The sequence below is a fragment of the Fringilla coelebs genome (genome assembly GCF_963513975.1).
Source record: "Fringilla coelebs genome assembly, chromosome: 30".
NCBI lineage: Eukaryota > Metazoa > Chordata > Aves > Passeriformes > Fringillidae > Fringilla > Fringilla coelebs.
Window position 1 is genome coordinate 2,125,689 of NC_140056.1, and position 22,001 is coordinate 2,147,689.

At 50.8% G+C, this 22,001-nt stretch overlaps 1 protein-coding gene across 1 annotated transcript in view; it reads right to left on the reverse strand.

Moving 5' to 3' along the window:
• Window positions 1–13,350, reverse strand: part of ACVRL1 (activin A receptor like type 1) — a 29,940-nt gene extending 16,590 nt beyond the window's left edge. The window contains exons 1-5 of the mRNA XM_084223683.1: window positions 13,079–13,350; window positions 7,890–7,960; window positions 4,501–4,725; window positions 984–1,183; window positions 784–883 (exon numbers count right to left, since the gene is read on the reverse strand). Coding sequence (XP_084079809.1) covers window positions 784–883; window positions 984–1,183; window positions 4,501–4,725; window positions 7,890–7,959 — 595 coding nt within the window. The 5' untranslated portion in view covers window position 7,960; window positions 13,079–13,350. The remainder of the gene's footprint in view (window positions 1–783; window positions 884–983; window positions 1,184–4,500; window positions 4,726–7,889; window positions 7,961–13,078) is intronic.
• Between the last annotated feature and the right edge of the window lie 8,651 nt (window positions 13,351–22,001).

Sequence of the window (22,001 nt, forward strand, 5' to 3'; positions counted from 1 at the left end):
CCATGTTGGGAATGGGATGTGCCAGAGTTATGCATTTGCATTTTGGGTATTCAATACTCATATAGATAGAAGGGCTCTGTAATCACCTGTATATTTGGTGTGTATTTGGGAGTTTTCCCACAATGAACAAACACTTTGTAACTTTAAACTGTCAGAGAGTTTTTGGGTATTGGTACTAGATCAATATCCATATTGGGAATGGGATGTGCCAGAGTTATGAATATGCATTTGAATTTGGGTATTCAATACTTGTACAGATAAAATCACCTGTAAATTGCAGGGTGTATTTGAGAGTTATCCCACAATAAACATACACTTTGTAACTCTAAACTGTCAGAGAGTTTTTGGGTATTGGTACTAGATCAATATCCATATTGGGAATGGGATGTTCCAGAGTTATGAACATGCATTTCCTTTTTGGGTATTCAATACTTGTGTAGATAAAATCACCTGTAAATTGGGTGTGTATTTGGGAGTTATCCCACAATGAACAAACACTTTGTAACTCCAAACTGTCAGAGAGTTTTTGGGTATTGGTACTAGATCAATATCCATACTGGGAATGGTATGTTCCAGAGTTATGAACATGCATTTCCATTTTGGGTATTAAATACTTGTGTAGATAAAATCACCTGTAAATTGGGTGTGTATTTGGGAGTTATCCCACAATGAACATCCACTTTGTAACTCCAAACTGTCAGAGAGGTTTTATCCGTCACAGCTGGATATCGGCACTAGATCAACACCCATATTTTTTAATAAATCACAGCCTCCTCTCCTTACCCACACACTCCATGAGGGTGATCTGCCGAGCCACCGTCCTCTGGACCAGGAAAGGCAGCCCGGACCCGCTGCCCGTGGTGCAGTCGTCGTTCAGCAGGTCCTGTGCAAACAGGGGTGACCGCAGGGTCAGCGTGGTGGCCATCCCCACACACACCCACCCACCCTGGGGACGTTCAGGGTCCCTCACGGGGCTCCCCCACCTCTAAGGTGCTGTCTCCCATCATGGATGCCTTCAGCATGAGGTCGGTGTCGCCGAAGTCGCTGTGCTTGTGGCGGTGCTGGGCCACCTTCCAGCAGAAGAGCGCCGTGAGCGCCGCGAGGATGAGGAGGGAGAGCAGCGGGACGAAGATCATCAGGAGGAGGTTGGGTAGGGAAGGTGTCTTCACCAGGGCATCTTCTCCTGGGTGGGGGAAACGAGGGTGTGACATTCACATTCTCTGAAAAAAATCCCTTCACCCAGGGTTTCTCTCCTGGGAAGCTGAGGAGCCTCAGAGAGAAGGAAAACAATTCTTATCTCATTTGCTTCTGCTGTGTTTTGCTCACATGTGGAATGTGTTTGGGGATTGTTCACCCACAGGGGATTGTTTGATGGGATCCTGGTGTGAATTGTTTTCACTCTTTGGTCAATCAGGGCCAAACTGGGTCAGGACTCTGGAGAGAGTCACGAGTTAGTAGTATTATAATATAATATAGTACTGTAAAATAGTACAATAATATAGTACAGTATTATAAAATGGAAACTGAAATGTCACTCTGGAGAGAGTCACAAGTTTTCATCATTATCTTTTTAGTCTTCTGTCTGCATCCTGTCTGTATTCTTTAGCATAGAATAGTAGAGCATTCTTTGATATAATATAGTATTATAATATAATATAGTACTGTAAAATAGTACAATAATATAGTACAGTATTATAAAATGGAAACTGAAATGTCACTCTGGAGAGAGTCACGAGTTTTCATCATTATCTTTTTAGTCTTCTCTCTGTATCCTGTCTGTATTCTTTAGTTAGTATAGTAGAGCATTCTTTGATATAATATAGTATTATAATATAATATAGTACTGTAAAATAGTACAATATTATAGTACAGTATTATAAAATGGAAACTGAAATGTCACTCTGGAGAGAGTCACAAGTTTTCATTATCATCTTTTAGCCTTCTGTCTGTATCCTGTCTGTATTCTTTAGTATAGAATAGTAGAGTATTCTTTACATAATATAGTATTATAATATAACATAGTATTGTAAAATAGTATAATAATATAATATGATAAAATGGAAACTGAAATGTGACTCTGGAAAGAGTCACGAGTTTTCATTATCATCTTTCAGCATTCTGTCTGCACCCTGTCTGTATTCTTTAGTATAGCACAGTAGAGCATTCTTTACATAGTATAGTATTTAATATAACGTAGTATTGTAAAATAGTACAATAATATAATATAATATTATAAAATGGAAACAAAAATGTGACTCTGGAAAGAGTGATGAGTTTTCATTATTATCTTTCAGCCTCCTGTCTGCATCCTGTCTGTATTCTTTAGTATAGCACAGTATAGCATTCTTTACATAATATAGTATTATAACATAACATAGTATTGTAAAATAGTATAATAATATAGTATGATAAAATGGAAACTGAAATGTGACTCTGGAAAGAGTCACGAGTTTTCATTATCATCTTTTTAGTCTTCTGTCTGCATCCTGTCTGTATTCTTTAGTATAGAATAGTAGAGCATTCTTTGATATAATATAGTATTATAATATAATATAGTACTGTAAAATAGTACAATAATATAGTACAGTATTATAAAATGGAAACTGAAATGTCACTCTGGAGAGAGTCACGAGTTTTCATTATTAGCTTTTAGCATTCTGTAGATATCCTGTCTGTATTCTTTAGTATAGAATAGTAGAGCATTCTTTACATAATAGAGTATTATAATATAACATAGTATTGTAAAATAGTATAATACTATAGTATGATAAATTGGAAACTGAAATGTGACTCTGGAAAGAGTGATGAGTTTTCATTATTATCTTTCAGCCTCCTGTCTTCATCCTGTCTGTATTCTTTAGTACAGCACAGTAGAGCATTCTTTACATAGTATAGTATTTAAAATAACGTAGTATTGTAAAATAGTACAATAATATAATATAATATTATAAAATGGAAACAAAAATGTGATGCTGGAAAGAGTGATGAGTTTTCATTATTATCTTTCAGCCTCCTGTCTGCATCCTGTCTGTATTCTTTAGTATAGCACAGTATAGCATTCTTTACATAATATAGTATTATAATATAACATAGTATTGTAAAATAGTATAATGATATAGTATTATAAAATGGAACCTGAAATGTGACTCTGGAAAGAGTCACGAGTTTTCATTATCATCTTTTAGCATTCAGCAAGTTATCTTTTCTGTATTCTTTAGTATAGTATTTTTTAATATACGATAGTATTATAAAGCAATAAATTAACCTCCTAAAAACAAAGAGCCAAATCCATCACTCCTCCCTGCCATGGGGGTCCAGGACACGAACATCAGACCCCCCCCAGCTCCTCAGGGCCCTTCCCAAGCCCCCCATGCCTGCTCTGATTCCCTGTTTCCCTCGGCTGAGGTGACACTGCCCAGGCTGGAACCGTTCTCCAGCCAGCACAAAGAATTTTTAATTCCACTTTCTATTTTAAAAAGGGCCTTTCCTGTGCCATGCACATTCTCTGAAAGAATCCCTTCACCCAGGGTTTCTCTCCTGGGAAGCTGAGGAGCAGCAGAGAGAAGGAAAACAATTCTGATCTCATTTGCTTCTGCTGTGTTTTGCTCATGTGGAATGTGTTTGGGGATTGTTCACCCACAGGTGATTGTTTGGTGGGATCCTGGGGTGAATTGTTTTCACTCTTTGGCCAATCATAGCCAGCTGTGTCCAGACTCTGGAGAGAGTCACGAGTTTTCATTATTAGCTTTTAACATTCTGTAAATATCCTGTCTGTATTCTTTAGTGAGCTAGTACAGTATAATATAATATAATATAATATAATATAATATAATATAATATAATATAATATAATATAATATAATATAATATAATATAATATAATATAATATAATATAATATAATATAATATAATATAATATAATATAATATAATATAATATAATATAATATAACATAACATAACATAACATAACATAACATAACATAACATAACATAACATAACATAACATAACATAATATAATATAACATAACATAATATAATATAATATAATATAACATAATACATTATATTACATATTATATCACATTATATTACATAATATATTACACATTATATTTAAAAATATTCATATTATATAATTTATATTTTTATATATTTATTATCTATAATTTATTATTTATTTATTATTAATTATTAATAGTATATTGTTACATTTATATTTATTATCTATAATTTGTATCATGTTACATTGCATTATATTGCATATTATATTATATTATATTATATTATATTATATTATATTATATTATATTATATTATATTATATTATATTATATTATATTATATTATATTATATTATATATAATGTATTATATCATAATAATAAATTAACCTTCTAAGAACATGGAATCAGATTCCTCCTTCGTCCTGGGGACCCAGAAAATCCCACAGCCAGCGCCGTCCCCAGCCCTGTGTCCCTGTCCCCTGTCCCCTGTACCTTGCAGGAAGATCTCCAGCCCGGCGTTGCACATGTGGAAGTTGCAGCACCTCATGCCGTACTGCTCCGTGACGGGCGTGTGGCAGTGTTCCAGAATGTTCTGGGAGAAGCAGCCCCGGTGCTGGGTGATGGTGCCCTCCTCCCTCCTCTTGCTGACGAAGCACACCTTGCCCGTGCAGTTGGGCTGGCTGCAGTGGGGCACGTCACAGGCGCACAGCAGCTCCTCTGCGGGCACCACGAGGAGACACGGGTCACCCCACTGCCCACCCGGGAGATTTGGTGGCTTTGGGGACAGGGACATCCTCCTAAAGGCTCCAAATCTGGAGAATGGGCAGCCTGGGAGCGTCAGAGAAGGTGGGGAAGGCTGCTCTGGGTGCCTGGTACAAGGAGCCCATCCTGAAAATCCCCTGCTCCCATCTGGGTATCCGGTATAAGGAGCCCATCCTGAAAATCCCCTGCTCCCATCTGGGTGCTCCATACAAGGAGCCCATCCTGAAAATCCCCTGCTCCCATCTGGGTGCTCCATACAAGGAGCCCATCCTGAAAATCCCCTGCTCCCATCTGGGTGCTCGTACAAGGAGCCCATCCTGAAAATCCCCTGCTCCCAGCTGGGTGCTCAGCACAAGGAGCCCATCCTGAAAATTCCCTGCTCCCATCTGGGTGCTCCATACAAGGAGCCCATCCTGAAAATCCCCTGCTCCCATCTGGGTGCTCGTACAAGGAGCCCATCCTGAAAATCCCCTGCTCCCATCTGGGTGCTCAGCACAAGGAGCCCATCCTGAAAATCCCCTGCTCGCAGCTGGGTGCTCCATACAAGGAGCCCATCCTAAAAATCCCCTGCTCCCAGCTGGGTGCTCAGCACAAGGAGCCCATCCTGAAAATCCCCTGCTCCCATCTGGGTGCTCCATACAAGGAGCCCATCCTGAAAATCCCCTGCTCCCAGCTGGGCTCCATACAAGGAGCCCATCCTGAAAATCCCCTGCTCCCAGCTGGGTGCTTGGTACAAAAAGCCCATCCTGAAAATCCCCTGCTCCCAGCTGGGTGCTCCATACAAGGAGCCCATCCTGAAAATCCCCTGCTCCCATCTGGGTGCTCCATACAAGGAGCCCATCCTGAAAATCCCCTGCTCCCATCTGGGTGCCTGGTACAAGGAGCCCATCCTGAAAATCCCCTGCTCCCAGCTGGGTGCTCCATACAAGGAGCCCATCCTGAAAATCCCCTGCTCCCATCTGGGTGCTCCATACAAGGAGCCCATCCTGAAAATCCCCTGCTCCCATCTGGGTGCTCCATACAAGGAGCCCATCCTGAAAATCCCCTGCTCCCATCTGGGTGCTCCATACAAGGAGCCCATCCTGAAAATCCTCTGCTCCCATCTCGGTGCTCAGCACAAGGAGCCCATCCTGAAAATCCCCTGCTCCCATCTCGGTGCTCAGCACAAGGAGCCCATCCTGAAAATCCCCTGCTCCCATCTGGGTGCCCGCTACAAGGAGCCCATCCTGAAAATCCCCTGCTCCCATCTGGGTGCTCCATACAAGGAGCCCATCCTGAAAATCCCCTGCTCCCATCTGGGTGCCCGGTACAAGGAGCCCATCCTAAAAATCCCCTGCTCCCAGCTGGGTGCTCCATACAAGGAGCCCATCCTGAAAATCCCCTGCTCCCAGCTGGGCTCCATACAAGGAGCCCATCCTGAAAATCCCCTGCTCCCAGCTGGGCTCCATACAAGGAGCCCATCCTGAAAATCCCCTGCTCCCACCCGGTACAAAGAGCCCATCCTGAAAATCCCCTGCTCCCAGCTGGGTGCTCAGCACAAGGAGCCCATCCTGAAAATTCCCTGCTCCCATCTGTGTGCTCAGCACAAGGAGCCCATCCTGAAAATCCCCTGCTCCCATCTGGGTGCTCCATACAAGGAGCCCATCCTGAAAATCCCCTGCTCCCATCTGGGTGCTCCATACAAGGAGCCCATCCTGAAAATCCCCTGCTCCCATCTGGGTGCTCAGCACAAGGAGCCCATCCTAAAAATCCCCTGCTCCCAGCTGGGTGCTCAGCACAAGGAGCCCATCCTGAAAATCCCCTGCTCCCATCTGGGTGCTCCATACAAGGAGCCCATCCTGAAAATCTCCTGCTCCCATCTCGGTGCTCAGCACAAGGAGCCCATCCTGAAAATCCCCTGCTCCCATCTCCGTGCTCAGCACAAGGAGCCCATCCTGAAAATCCCCTGCTCCCATCTGGGTGCTCCATACAAGGAGCCCATCCTGAAAATCCCCTGCTCCCACCCGGTACAAGGAGCCCATCCTGAAAATCCCCTGCTCCCATCTGGGTGCTCCATACAAGGAGCCCATCCTGAAAATCCCCTGCTCCCAGCTGGGTGCTTGGTACAAGGAGCCCATCCTGAAAATCCCCTGCTCCCAGCTGGGCTCCAAGCCCCAGCCCTGTTCCCCTGTTCCCACAGCCCCAGGAGGCTCCATGGGATGGGCTGGGCCTGCCTGGGATAGATCCAGCCTAGCAGCTGGGATTAACTGGGATGCACTGGTTTACAACACACAGGGGCATGTCCTGCCCACAAAATCCCAGGGGACCTGTGGGAGCCTGGGGTGAGATCAAAAACCCCAAACTCAGCCAGTGCCTTCCCAGTGGGGGTTTTGGGAGCTGGGTGCCAAACCCAGGCTCTTTCCTGGAGTTTTTCCTGACTTCTCTGAAGGCGCTTTCCTGTGCCATGGTGGCTCAGATGGCAGCCACGCTCCCAAATTCCTAATTTAGCTCTGCCCTTTTGCACAGAAAATATCCCTCCTGGAATCAGCGAGTTCAGCGTGAGGGCAGCCAGACATCCGGCGGCGAGGGGACAGCGAGGGGACAGTGAGGGGATGGCTGTGGGGGCCATCCTGCACTCCTGCCCCCCTGCCCAAAGGTGCTGTGGGGCGGTGCTGGGGCTGGTTCGGGGTTGCTGGCCCCGTGGGCAGGACAGGGACTCGATGGAAATTCATCCCCCCAGTGAGCTCTGCTGCTCCTCCCTGGCACAGCCACCTTAACCTGGACCTCCCTGCAAGAGCACCCAGTGCCCAGGTCACCTGGTGCCTGCTGGGAGGCTGAGCAGCTCCTCCTGCTTCCCACCTCCACCACCATCACCATCATCATCACCACCACCACCCCTGGGAAAACCCACATTTTTAGTGTGTGCTACCAGCCTTTCCCCACCTCCCCTCCGGTGACAGCAAAGCTCTTGATCAACCACAATTAATTAAGCTGAGATCCCCTCTGGGGGATGGCTCACCATAGCACAGGGTCACAGCACAGTCCCTGAGGAGCCCAGCTTCCTCCCTGGCTTTTATTTTGGGCAGAGATGATCCCAAGAAGCCGAGGGTTTATTCTGACCCCGCGGCGTTGGCACTCACCGGCGGCGAAGCTGAGGGACAAGGTCATCAGCGCCAGCACCACCCGGCCACCGGCCCCACCCGGCGTCATCCTGGGGAGAGAGGGGGGGTCAGAGCAGCCCCTGCACCCCCAGGGCCCACCCCCAACCCTGGGGGGGCTTTGGGAACTCAGCACATCGCTCCAGATGTCCAGAGCTACCCAGAGAACCCTTGGGGGGCTCGGAGGTTCTGGAATGTTGCCAGAAGCACCTGGTGGCTCGACTTTGATCCCTCTAGGGATGTGCCACCTGTGTGTGAGGATATGAGAATCACTGGGGTTTAAATGGTATAGAAATAGCAGAATTACAGGGTAAAACACAGGTTTTAAGGTTTTGGTACAGGGGGGTTGTGGAGACAAGATGGAGGAATTTGGGCCTGCCAAAATGGTTCTTCTTCCTTCTTCATGTCTTCCATTTTCTGTGTGACACAGATATATTTTGGATAGTTCTTGGTGAAGGTACACTTGGTAATAAGGATGATAAGTATTGGGGACAAAAGGTAAATAAGATTTATGTAGTTTTTGTTATAAAAAGCCACGACTGCCCCGTGGGCGGTCAGAGTGCCTTTGGCTGCCTTGCTGGTCAGATCAAAAACTTTGTAGATAAGAAATAATAAACAACCTTGAAGACCAAAAACCTGAGAGTCCAGCCTGGACTTTTGAAGCCTGATCTGAACAAACCATCCTATGCTTGTCTGGGCACAGACAGACAACAGCTGACCCAGACAGGGGCTTTGGGAAGGGAGGGGGCTTGGCAGAGGGCAAGAGTGAGGTAAGATGTGCTGCTCCACCGGAGCTTGGCTCCGGACATCCTGGCACAGCCCTTCCTGAGAACACATCCCGGGCCCTCCCAAGCTCAGGGCACCTCCCTGCCGTGCCGTGGGGTGCCACTCGTGGCCCCACAGAGCTGAGGAATGTGCTGGAAACAGGTCCTGGCCACGTCCATGCAGCCCCAGCTCCTTCCCTTCTCCCGGTGATCCCCACAACGGCACTTCCCCTTAAATTCACATTCTCTGGAAAAATCCCTGCGCCCAGGATTTTTCTCCTGGGAAGCTGAGAGGCCTCAGAGAAAAAGGAAAACAATAATTATCTCATTTGCTTCTCCTCTGTTTTGCTCCTTTGGGATGTGTTTGGAGGTTGTTCACCCACAGGTTATTGTTTGATGGGATTCTGATGTGAATTGTTTTGACTCTTTGGCCAATCAGGGCCAAGCTGTGCCAGGACTCTGGAAAGAGTCACAAGTTTTCATTATTATCTTTTTAGCATTCTGTCTCTATCCTGTCTGTATTCTTTAGTACAGTATAGTTTAATATTCTTTAGTATAATATAGTATCATAAAAGAACAAATTAGCCTTCTGAGAGCATGGAGCCAGATTCATCATTCCTCTGTGCCAAATGTGCTTCCAAGGAACTTCACATCCTTTGGAATGTGCTTGGAGATTGTTTACCCACAGGTGATTGTTAGATGGGATTCTGATGTGAATTGTTTTCACTCTTTGGCCAATCAGGGCCAAGCTGTGTCCAGACTCTGGAGAGAGTCACGAGTTTTCATTATTATCTTTTTAGCCTTCTGTCTGCATCCTGTCTGTATTCTTTAGTATAGTTTAATATTCTTTAATACAATATAGTATCATAAAATACCAAATTATCCTTCTGAGAGCATGGAGCCAGATTCATCATTCCTCCCTTCTTCGGGGCACCCCACAAACACAACAACTTCCCGCCGTTCCCAGGGCTCCTGCTCCATAAAAACCCACCCCCCGTGGGCTTGGCAGCCCTGCTGATGCCACAGCACTGCTGGGGATCCCCACTTTGGGAAAACCTGCCGGTGGGATGGAGCCCAAACCCCCCACCCCACGAGCAGGCTCTCCCTCCCGGGGCTGCTTTTGTGCGCAGCTTATCAATGACACAAACAGAGGTGCTGGGACAGCCAAAAAATTCCTTGCTGAGCCTTTGGGGGAAGTTTGGCTATTTTTAATCTTCCTTTTTTCTTTTTTTTTTTTTCTCCTTGTGAAAGAGACGTTTCTGCCAAGGCAAACACGGCCATCCCCCCGCCGCCCCCCGCCCCGCTGCGCGGCCGCAGCCCCGGCCCCTCCTGGGCTCATTCTTCGTGTTCCCGACATAAACATGCCAAAGGCTCCGTTTCCTGCAATTGAAGAGCCCAGCCCAGGGCTGCTGGGACAGGAATCAAGATTGTTTAGATTCTGGCCTTGATGGGGAAGCGCAGTCACGCAAGGGCGGCCCTCGGCAGCGCACACGCGGACGTGGCTGACCCGGCGGGCTCCAGCCCTGCTGAAATCGGGCTGTTCCTCCCCAAAATAACTCGCTTGGTTGTGGCTTGAGGGGAGGAAACAGTGAGGGGATCCTGGGTTCTGGGGCTGGAGGGCAGGTCCTGGGTGGAGGAGTGATGCCAGGCTGATCCATCCGACCCTTGGCTGGGCTAGGATCAGCTTTGTTTTAAACCCCCAACTGCCCCAGAACTGGGCTAGGATCAGCTTTGTTTTAAAATCCAACTCCCCCAGAGCTGGGCTAGGATCAGCTTTGTTTTAAAATCCAACTCCCCCAGAGCTGGGCTAGGATCAGCTTTATTTTAAAATCTGAACTTCCCCAGAGCTGGGCTTGGATCAGCTTTATTTAAAATCTGAACTGCCCCAGAGCCGGGCTTGGATCAGCTTTATTTAAAATCTGAACTGCCCCAGAGCCGGGCTTGGATCAGCTTTATTTTAAAATCCAACTGTCCCAGAGCTGGGCTAGGATCAGCTTTGTTTTAAAATCTGAACTGCCCCAGAGCTGGGCTAGGATCAGCTTTGTTTTAAAACCCCAACTGTCCCAGAACTGGGCTAGGATCAGCTTTGTTTTAAAATCCAACTCCCCCAGAGCTGGGCTAGGATCAGCTTTATTTTAAAATCTGAACTGCCCCAGAACTGGGCTAGGATCAGCTTTATTTTAAAATTCAACTGCCCCAGAACTGGGCTAGGATCAGCTTTAAAGTCCCAATTCCCCCAGAACTGGGCTAGGATCAGCTTTGCTTTAAAGTCCAACTGCCCCAGAGCTGGGCTAGGATCAGCTTTAAAGTCCCAACTCCCCCAGAACTGGGCTAGGATCAGCTTTATTTTAAAACTCAACCCCTCTGGAGCTGGGCTGCTGATTCCTCCCCAGCAGCACCACAGTTCTTGCAGTCCTGAGAGCTGCAGGATGTGTGATTTAAAAGGGAAGCTGAGCCTCCCAGGTGGTGAATTCCCTCCCTGGAGCCACTTCCCCAAAATCCTGAACCATTAGACAGCTGCAGGATATTTGCCATGAAACACAAAGCAGGCAGGGCCTCACCCAAACTCTGCTGTGTACAAAACATCCCCATGGATTGTTGTTGTTACTGAGAGCAAATCTTAATCCAGAGCTGTCCCTGGCATCCCACAGGAAAAACATCCCAGTAAAGGCACAAACCCATCCTGGCATTCCCATCCCTGTCCCTTCCTTCCTCCCTTCTCACCAGGAACTGCAGCTCCCTGGCATCCAGAGCATCTTTCCCTGCCTGCCTGGGTGCTGCTTTATATTCTCTGGGATTTGTGGCATCAGGAGAAGGAAAAAAAAAAAAGGGAAAACCTCTGGGATGGGGCATGGGTGCTGGCCAGGAGCTGTGCTGCAGCTGGAGGGTCTGGAGCAAACCCTGGGGAAGGAAAATTTCCCAGCTGGAGAGTCTGGAGCAAACCCTGGGGAAGGAAAATTTCTCAACTCGAGGGTCTGGAGCAAACCCTGGGGAAGGGGAATTTCTCAACTCGAGGGTCTGGAGCAAACCCTGGGGAAGAAATTCTCAGGTGGAGGGTCTGGAGCAAAGCCTGGGGAAGGAAAATTTCTCAGCTCAAGGGTCTGGAGCAAACCCTGGGGAAGGAAAATTTCTCATCTCGAGGGTCTGGAGCAAACCCTGGGGAAGGAAAATTTCCCAGCTCGAGGGTCTGGAGCAAACCCTGGGGAAGAAATTCTCAGCTGGAGGGTCTGGAGCAAACCCTGGGGAGGGAAAATTTCTCATCTTGAGGGTCTGGAGCAAACCCTGGGGAAGGATTTCTCAGCTGGAGGGTCTGGAGCAAACCCTGGGTTAGGAGAATTTCCCAGCTGGAGGGTCTGGAGCAAACCCTGGGGAAGGAAAATTTCCCAGCTGGAGGGTCTGGAGCAAACCCTGGGTTAAGAGAATTTCTCATCTGGAGGGTCTGGAGCAAACCCTGGGGAAGGAAAATTTCCCAGCTGGAGGGTCTGGAGCAAACCCTGGGGAAGGAAAATTTCCCAGCTCAAGGGTCTGGAGCAAACCCTGGGGAAGGAAAATTTCCTCACCCATGGAGGGAAAAGGGAGCAGGAGGCCAGAGGAGCCCGGGGAGGGTGGCAGGGCAGCGCTGGGGGCTGTGGGGTGGTTCAGGCTCCCTGCTCTGACCAGGGCAGCTCAGCCAGGCTCCTCAAGCCAACAAAACCTGTTCAGGTTCACCTGGGAGCAGGGACACCGTGGCCTGTGTCTGCCCCAGCCTCCCAGAGGGCCCCAGTGGAAGGAGCTCCATGCTGGGGCTCTTCCCAGCTTGGTGTTGGAGATGGAGCCTCTTCAGTGACCACTTGGGTCTTTCTTGGCTTCACTTCCCGTTTTGCCACTTTCAGGGCTGTTCTTTGGGCCACTCCAATCTCAGCCCCCCCACTTCTCCCTCCAGCTCCATCCCAAGCCCCATCCCTGCCTTTCTGCCCGCTGGTTTTTGGCAGAAAAGCGATTTTACACACTTCTAACGGGACACCTGGAATTTGGTGTGCAGCAGGGGAGCCCTGAGGTGGCACATTCTGTGCTGCCACTGCAGCCCTCACTGGCAGAGCTGTCAACTTTCCCTCATTTTCCCCCACCTCTTTTCAAAACACACCAAATTCCCCATTTCCCATGGCGATCCCAGCCTTTCTGCTGCGGTTTCTTATTATTTCAGCTCTTTAGGCAGGACCTGGGGACAGATCCCGCTGCCACCACGCTGGTGTGAGCCCTGATTCGTGCTCCTGACCCCAGTTCCAGCCCCTCTAACCCTAATACCAACCCCACAACCCCCCAGAACGCGAAGGAAACGGGGCCAAATCCTGATTTCGGGGTTCAGCCAGGAGGGAAGCCCCGAGCTTGGTGCAGCCCCAACCCCACGAGCCCCCCAACCCCACTCACCTCCAGCATCCAGGTCCTGCGGGAGCCCCCGGCACTGCCCAGCCCCGGGGGGGCTCTCCCAGCCGCGATCCCGCTCCTGGATCCGCCTCAGCCGGGGCAGCTCCGCTCCTGAGCCCCCTCTCCAAGGATCCTCATGGGTCTGCCCCGCTCCCACCACCCATGCTGCCACCCAGGGGGCTCCCCCGGCCGTGCCTGTCCCTCTTTGGGGGGGGATTGTCACGATTGTCACCCGCAGGGGCCCGGCTTGGCCACCCCGCTGTCCGTTTGGCAGCGGCTCTGCGGTCTGGATGTGGGAGAAGTCAAAAAAAAAAAAATGTTTCTTATTACTGCCTCTTCCTGCCTGGCTTGTCTCCACCACTCCCAGCTAATAAAGCATTTCCTATTGCTGAGCACACAGCCACCACCGGCCTCCCTTCCTCCCGCTCACCGGGCCCCAGCTCCATCCTGGCTCCTCTCGCTCCCTCCTCGTCCTTCCCTGGGTGTTTTCCCACCCCAATTTCCCACTTTTCGTGGCAAATCCCATCCTGTGGTACAGGCAAGGCCGTCAGCGGTTCACCCTGAGCATCCCCGAGGTGCTCAGCAGGAGCAGAGCTCGCCTGGATGGGGATGGAATGTTCTAGAGAGGTGCTGTGGGAATGACCTCGGAGCCAAGGGGGTCCCTGGTTATTCCAGGCTGGTGATTCCCAGCGATTCCAGGATGCAGAGCTGCAGGGTGCCTTTCCTGGGCTGCCTAAAAACAGAGGCCAGGCCAAATTAAGAGCATAAAAAGCATTTATTTATTTATTTATTTATTTATTTATTTATTTATTTAGTTTTATTTATTTATTTATTTATTTATTTATTTATTTATTTATTTAAATATTTATTTATTTATTTAAATATTTATTTATTTATCGAAGGCCTTCAGGTACATTTCAGGCAGATGAAGCCCCCCCCCCCGCCCCTCTCAGGGACTACACCCAAAACCAGACCAAACCTCTAAAAGAATTAAACCCCCTGAGCAAAATGTACCTGAAGGCTCCTTCCATGAATAGAACCATTTTTTATTCCCTTAATTCTGCCTGCTCTCTGTTTTCAGGTAGCCCAAAAAGGCACCAGGAGGGCAGGAGAGGATTTCCCCCTGGGGTGTAAGGCAGCATCAGGGTGTGATTGATGAGTAATGGGATGATTCTCACAATTAAAAGGCAAATTTAATATATCTATATCTATATCTATATCTATATCTATATCTATATCTATATCTATATCTATATATCTATATCTATATCTATATCTATATCTATATCTATACCTATTTCTATTTCTATTTCTATTTCTATTTCTATTTCTATTTTTATTTCTATTTCTATTTCTATTTCTATATCTAGATATAGATCTAGATATTGATATAGATCTAGATATATATGTTAAGAGAAGTTTTACAGACTTTTATATATTATATAGATATAGATATATATTTAAATATATATTTAAAATATATATTCATATAAATATTTATATATTTCTGTTCTATCCTTCGTGGTGTTATTGGGGTGGCCCGGGGTTGGGATATTTGGGAGGCTTGGCTTGTTACTATGGCAACGGCTGACCTCCAATCAAGATTTGAGGATTTAAACTTTACTGGGCAGCCCAGGAGTCGATGGACAGAACTTTGGGGGAACTAAAGGGTTAAAAGGTGAAACCTCCGTTGTGTGGACGAGCGCGGTGGCCGCGGGGTCGCACCCAGAGCCTCGGGCTGGCACTTCCCCCTGTCCCCAGGGCAGGTCCCGCTGTCCCCAGGGCAGGTCCCGCTGTCCCCAGTGTCCCCCCTGTCCCCAGGACACGTCCCGCTGTCCCCAGGGCAGGTCCCCGCTGTCCCCAGGTGTCCCCCCTGTCCCCAGGGCAGGTCCCCGCTGTCCCCAGGTGTCCCCGCTGTCCCCAGGGCACGTCCCGCTGTCCCCAGGGCATGTCCCGCTGTCCCCAGGTGTCCCCCCTGTCCCCAGGGCAGGTCCCGCTGTCCCCAGGGCAGGTCCCTGCTGTCCCCAGGACACATCCCGCTGTCCCCAGGTGTCCCCCCTGTCCCCAGGGCACGTCCCCCTGTCCCCAGGGCAGGTCCCGCTGTCTCCAGGGCACGTCCCTCTGTCCCCAGGGCAGGTCCCGCTGTCCCCAAGGCACGTCCCCGCTGTCCCCAGGTGTCCCCGCTGTCCCCAGGGCAGGTCCCCGCTGTCCCCAGGTGTCCCCGCTCTCCCCAGGGCACGTCCCCGCTGTCCCCAGGTGTCCCCCCTGTCCCCAGGGCACGTCCAGCTGTCCCCAGGGCAGGTCCCGATGTCCAGGGCAGGTCCCGCTGTCCCCAAGGCACGTCCCGCTGTCCCCAGGTGTCCCCGCTGTCCCCCGGGCAGGTCCCCGCTGTCCCCCGGGCAGGTCCCGCTGTCCCCAGGTGTCCCCGCGGGGGCAGGCACTGGGACACCGCCGCCGGGGCCGTTCCCACGGCCGGGGCCGGGCACTTCCCGCTGCCCCGGAGCGCACGGGACCGCGGGCAGAGGAAGCTCCGCTTCCCGTTTTGCCACTTTCAGGGCTGCCGTTCGGGCCGCCCCGATCTCAGCCCCGCATTTCTCCCTCCAGCCCCATCCCCGCCTTTGTGCCTGCCGCTTTTTGGCAGAAAAGGGATTTTACACACTCCTAATCAACTGCACAGCCCTGATCTCGGTGCTATCTATTCATTCTGGAAGCCTTTTCCACGGCCTCCTGTCAAAATGCAGCGCTCTCCTGGGAGTCAGAGTGTGTCACAGAGTCACAGAGTCACAGAGTCACAGAGTCACAGAGTCACAGAATCACAGAATCACAGAGTCACAGAGTCACAGAGTCACAGAGTCACAGAATCACAGAGTCACAGAATCACAGAGTCACAGAACCACAGAATCACAGAGTCACAGAGTCACAGAGTCACAGAGTCACAGAGTCACAGAATCAGAGTCACAGAGTCACAGAGAATCACAGAGTCACAGAGTCACAGAATCACAGAATCACAGAGTCACAGAGTCACAGAGTCACAGAATCACAGAGTCACAGAGTCACAGAGTCACAGAATCACAGAATCACAGAGTCACAGAGTCACAGAGTCACAGAGTCACAGAGTCACAGAATCACAGAGTCACAGAAGAGTCACAGAATCACAGAATCACAGAGTCACAAAGTCACAGAATCACAGAGTCACAGAGTCACAGAGTCACAGAATCACAGAATCACAGAGTCACAGAGTCACAGAGTACCGGAGTCACAGAGTCACAGAATCACAGAGTCACAGAATCACAGAGTCACAGAATCACAGAGTCACAGAGTCACAGAATCACAGAGTCACAGAGTCACAGAGTCACAGAATCACAGAGTCACAGAGTCACAGAATCACAGAGTCACAGAATCACAGTCACAGAGTCACAGAGTCACAGAATCACAGAGTCACAGAGTCACAGAATCACAGAGTCACAGAGTCACAGAATCACAGAGCCACAGAGTCACAGAGTCACAGAGTCACAGAATCACAGAGTCACAGAGTCACAGAGTCACAGAGTCACAGAGTCACAGAGTCACAGAGTCACAGAATCAATCACAGAGTCACAGAGTCACAGAATCACAGAATCACAGAGTCACAGAATCACAGAATCACAGAGTCACAGAATCACAGAGTCACAGAGTCACAGAGTCACAGAATCACAGAATCACAGAGTCACAGAGTCACAGAATCACAGAATCACAGAGTCACAGAGTTACAGAGTCACAGAGTTACAGAGTCACAGAGTTACAGAGTCACAGAGTCACAGAATCACAGAATGATGAGGTTGGAAGAGACCTCTGAGACCATCGAGTCCAACCTGTGCCCCCACACCTCAGCCAGACTGTAGCACCAAGTGCCATTTCCAGTCTGTTTTTAAACACGTGTCAGCACAGAAAGCCTAAAATCCTCAGCATCCAGAGCTCCAACATCTGCCAGCTGTTTCCCTGGCACGGTGCCCCTCTCCACCATTTCCGAAGAGGCGTCAGGACCCGATTTACCTCCCCGCTGCTGCTGCACCCCCAGCCCCGATTCCACCCCGAGCCCGCCCGCATCCTCCCGGAGCGCCGGGGGCGCGGCGGCGGCGGAGCTTTGAGTCTGGCCGGCCCTATCAGCCGAGATCTCGGAAGTTTAAACAAACAAAGGCACAAAACCAGGATAAAACAGGCAGGACCTTCAGCAGTGACTTTGCCCGTGCGGGAGCCGGGGGAAACGGGCAGTTTCCATCTGATAGGAGGGAAACGATGCCGGCAGACTCCTTATCTCCGTGACCATCTTTGCTCCACCAGGCGGCTCGCGGCGATCCGGCTGGATTTTGGCCCCTCCCGGGGTTATTCCTGGATGGAATAAGCTGGGTGGAATTCCTGTTCTTGCAGCCCTTCCATGGGAGCAGACAAGGGGCATCCTGCTTGCAGACGAGGTTGAATCTGAGCCAGCAACGTGCCTTGGTGGCCAAGAAGGCCAGTGGCATCCTGGCTGGCATTAGGAATGGTGTGGCCAGCAGGAGCAGGGGGGTCTGTCCATCCTTCCCCTGAAGAATTGGGGACCAGCAGGGGCAGGGGGTCCATCCTTCCCCTGAAGAACTGGGGTCCATCCTTCCCCTGAAGAATTGGGGGCCAGCAGGAGCAGTGGGTCCATCCTTCCCTTGAAGAATTGGGGTCCATCCTTCCCTTGAAGAATTGTGGGACCAGCAGGAGCAGGGGGTCCATCCTTCCCCTGAAGAATTGGGGGCCAGCAGGAGCAGGGGTGTCCATCCTTCCCCTGAAGAATTGGGAGCAAGCAGGAGCAGGGGGTCCATCCTTCCCCTGAAGAATTGGGGTCCATCCTTCCCCTGAAGAATTGGGGGCCAGCAGGAGCAGGGTGTCCATCCTTCCCCTGAAGAATTGGGGGCCAGCAGGAGCAGGGGGGTCCATCCTTCCCTTGAAGAATTGGGGGCCAGCAGGAGCAGGGGTGTCCATCCTTCCCCTGAAGAATTGGGGACCAGCAGGAGCAGGGAGGTCATCCTCCCCTCAAGAATGGTGTGACCAGCAGGAGCAGGGGGATCCATCCTTCCCCTGAAGAATTGGGGTCCATCCTTCCCCTGAAGAACTGTGGGGCCAGCAGGAGCAGGGGTGTCCATCCTTCCCCTGAAGAATGGTGGGACCAGCAGGAGCAGGGTGTCTGTCCATCCTTCCCCTGGAGAATTGAGGGCCAGCAGGAGCAGGGGGGTCCATCCTTCCCTTGAAGAATTTGGGGCCAGCAGAAGCAGGGGTGTCCATCCTTCCCCTGAAGAATTTTGGGGCCAGCAGGAGCAGGGGGGTCATCCTTCCCCTGAAGAATGGTGTGACCAGCAGGAGCAGGGGGTCCATCCTTCCCCTGAAGAATTGGGGGCCAGCAGGAGCAGGGGGGTCCATCCTTCTCCTGTGCTCAGCCCTGGTGAGGTCACACCTTGAGTGCTGTGTCCAGCCCTGGCCCCTCAGTTTGGGAAGGACGCTGAGACGTTTGAGCCTGATCAGAGGAGGGCAACAAGGCTGGAGAGGGGCTGGGAACACAAACCCTGCGAGGAACGTTTGAGGGAACTGGGGTTGTTTAGCCTGGAGAAGAGGAGGCTCAGAGGTGCCCTCATTGCTCTCTTAGAGGTGCCCTCATTGCTCTCTCAGAGGTGCCCTCATTGCTCTCTCAGAGGTGCCCTTTTTGCTCTCTCAGAGGTGCCCTTTTTTCTCTCTCAGAGGTGCCCTCATTGCTCTCTCAGAGGTGCCCTCATTGCTCTCTCAGAGGTGCCCTCATTGCTCTCTCAGAGGTGCCCTTTTTGCTCTCTCAGAGGTGCCCTTTTTTCTCTCTCAGAGGTGCCCTCATTGCTCTCTCAGAGGTGCCCTCATTGCTCTCTCAGAGGTGCCCTCATTGCTCTCTCAGAGGTGCCCTTTTTGCTCGCTCAGAGATGCCCTTTTTTCTCTCTCAGAGGTGTCCTTTTTGTGCCCTCATTGCTCTCCACACCTTCCTCAGGGAGGTTGCAGACAGGTGGGGTCGGTCTCTCCCACCGGGCAGCACTGGCAGAACCAGAGGACACAGTCTCCAGCTCTGTCAGGGAAGGGACAGGTTGGATATTAGGAGGAAATTTTTCACCTAAAGAATAATAAAGTGCTGGAATGCTCTTCCCAGGGAGGTGGTGGAATCACCATCTCTGGGTGTGTTTAAAAACAGAGTGGCCATGGAACTTGGTGCTACAGTCTGGCTGAGGTGTGGGGGCACAGGTTGGACTCGATGGTCTCAGAGGTCTGTTCCAACCTCATCATTCTGTGATTCTGTGATTCTGTGACTCTGTGACTCTGTGACTCTGTGACTCTGTGATTCTGTGACTCTGTGATTCTGTGATCCTGTGACTCTGTGATTCTGTGACTCTGTGACTCTGTGACTCTGTGATTCTGTGACTCTGACTCTGTGACTCTGTGACTCTGTGATTCTGTGACTCTGTGATTCTGTGATCCTGTGACTCTGTGATTCTGTGACTCTGTGATTCTGTGATTCTGTGATTCTGCTATTCTGTGACTCTGTGACTCTGTGATCCTGTGACTCTGTGACTCTGTGACTCTGTGATTCTGTGATTCTGTGATTCTGCTATTCTGTGACTCTGTGACTCTGTGATCCTGTGACTCTGTGACTCTGTGACTCTGTGACTCTGTGATTCTGTGACTCTGTGACTCTGTGACTCTGTGACTCTGTGACTCTGTGACTCTGTGATTCTGTGACTCTGTGACTCTGTGACTCTGTGATTCTGTGATTCTGTGATTCTGTGACTCTGTGACTCTTCTGTGACTCTGTGACTCTGTGACTCTGTGATTCTGTGACTCTGTGACTCTGTGATTCTGTGACTCTGTGACTCTGTGATTCTGTGACTCTGTGATTCTGTGACTCTGTGACTCTGTGATTCTGTGACTCTGTGACTCTGTGACTCTGTGACTCTGTGACTCTGTGACTCTGTGACACACTCTGACTCCCAGGAGAGCGCTGCATTTTGACACGAGGCCGTGGAAAAGGCTTCCAAAATGAATAGATAGCACCGAAATCAGGGCTGTGCAGTCGATTAGGAGTGTGTAAAATCCCTTTTCTGCCAAAAAGCAGCAGGCAGAAAGGCGGGGATGGGGCTGGAGGGAGAAGTGGGGGGCTGAGATGTGGGTGGTCCAAAGAGTAGATGGCACAGTGATGGCACAGTGATGGCACAGTGATGGCATGGTGATGACAGAGCTGATGGCACAGCTGGTGGCACAGCTGATGACACAGTGATGGCACAGCTGGTGGCAGAGCTGATGGCACAATGATGGCACAGCTGATGGCGCAGCTGCTGGCACAGCTGGTGGCACGGTGATGGCACAGCTGGTGGCCCAGCTGGTGTCACAGCTGATGGCACAGCTGATGGCACAGCTGGTGGCACAGCTGGTGGCACGGCTGGTGACACTGATGGCACAGCTGGTGACTCAGTGATGGCACAGCTGGTGGCAGAGCTGGTGGCACAGCTGCTGGCACAGCTGGTGGCACAGTGATGGCACAGCTGGTGGCACAGCTGGTGGCTCAGTGATGGCACAGCTGGTGGCACAGCAATGGCACAGTGATGGCACGGTGATGGCACAGCTGGTGACACTGATGGCACAGCTGGTGGCACAGTTGGGGTCACAGTGATGGCACAGCTGATGGCACAGTGATGGCACAGTTGGTGGCAGAGTGATGGCACAGCTCATGGCACAGCTGGTGACTCAGTGATGGCACAGCTGGTGGCACAGCTGGTGGCACAGTGATGGCACAGTGATGGCACAGTGATGGCACAGCTGGTGGCACAGTGATGGCACAGCTGGTGGCACAGCTGGTGGCACAGTGATGGCACAGCTGGTGGCACAGCTGGTGGCACAGTGATGGCACAGCTGGTGGCACGGCTGGTGGCACAGTGATGGCACAGCTGGTGGCACAGTGATGGCACAGCTCATGGCACAGCTGGTGGCACAGTGATGGCACAGCTGGTGGCACAGTGGTGGCACAGCTGGTGGCACAGTGATGGCACGGCGATGGCATAGCTCATGGCACAGCTGGTGGCACAGTGGTGGCACAGCTGGTGGCACAGTGATGGCACGGCGATGGCATAGCTCATGGCACAGCTGGTGGCACAGCTGGTGGCACAGCTGGTGACTCAGTGATGGCACAGCTGGTGACTCAGTGATGGCACAGCTGGTGGCAGAGCTGGTGGCACAGCTGGTGGCACAGCTGGTGGCACAGCTGATGGCACAGCTCATGGCACAGCTGGTGGCACGGCTGATGGCACAGCTGGTGGCACAGCCAGTCGCTCAGTCATGGCACAGCTGGTGGAATGGTGATGGCCCAGCTGGTGGCACAGCTGATGGCACAGCTGATGGCACAGCTGGTGGCACAGTGATGGCCCAGCTGGTGGCACGGCTGATGGCACGGTGATGGCCCAGCTGGTGGCCCAGCTGGTGGCACAGCTGATGGCACGGTGATGGCCCAGCTGGTGGCCCAGCTGGTGGCACAGTGATGGCACGGCTGGTGGCACAGTGATGGCACAGCTGGTGGCACAGATGATGGCACGGTGATGGCCCAGCTGGTGGCCCAGCTGGTGGCCCAGCTGGTGGCACAGTGATGGCACGGCTGGTGGCACAGTGATGGCACAGCTGGTGGCATGGCTCATGTCACAGCTGGTGTCACAGCTGATGGCACAGTGATGGCACAGCTGGTGTCACAGCTGATGGCACAGCTCATGGCACAGCTGGTGTCACAGCTGGTGGCACAGTGATAGCACAGCTGGTGGCACAGCTGGTGACACAGCTGATGGCACAGCTCATGGCACAGCTGGTGGCACAATGATGGCCCAGCTGGTGGCACAGCTGGTGGCACGGCTGCCCCGTGTCCCGCCTG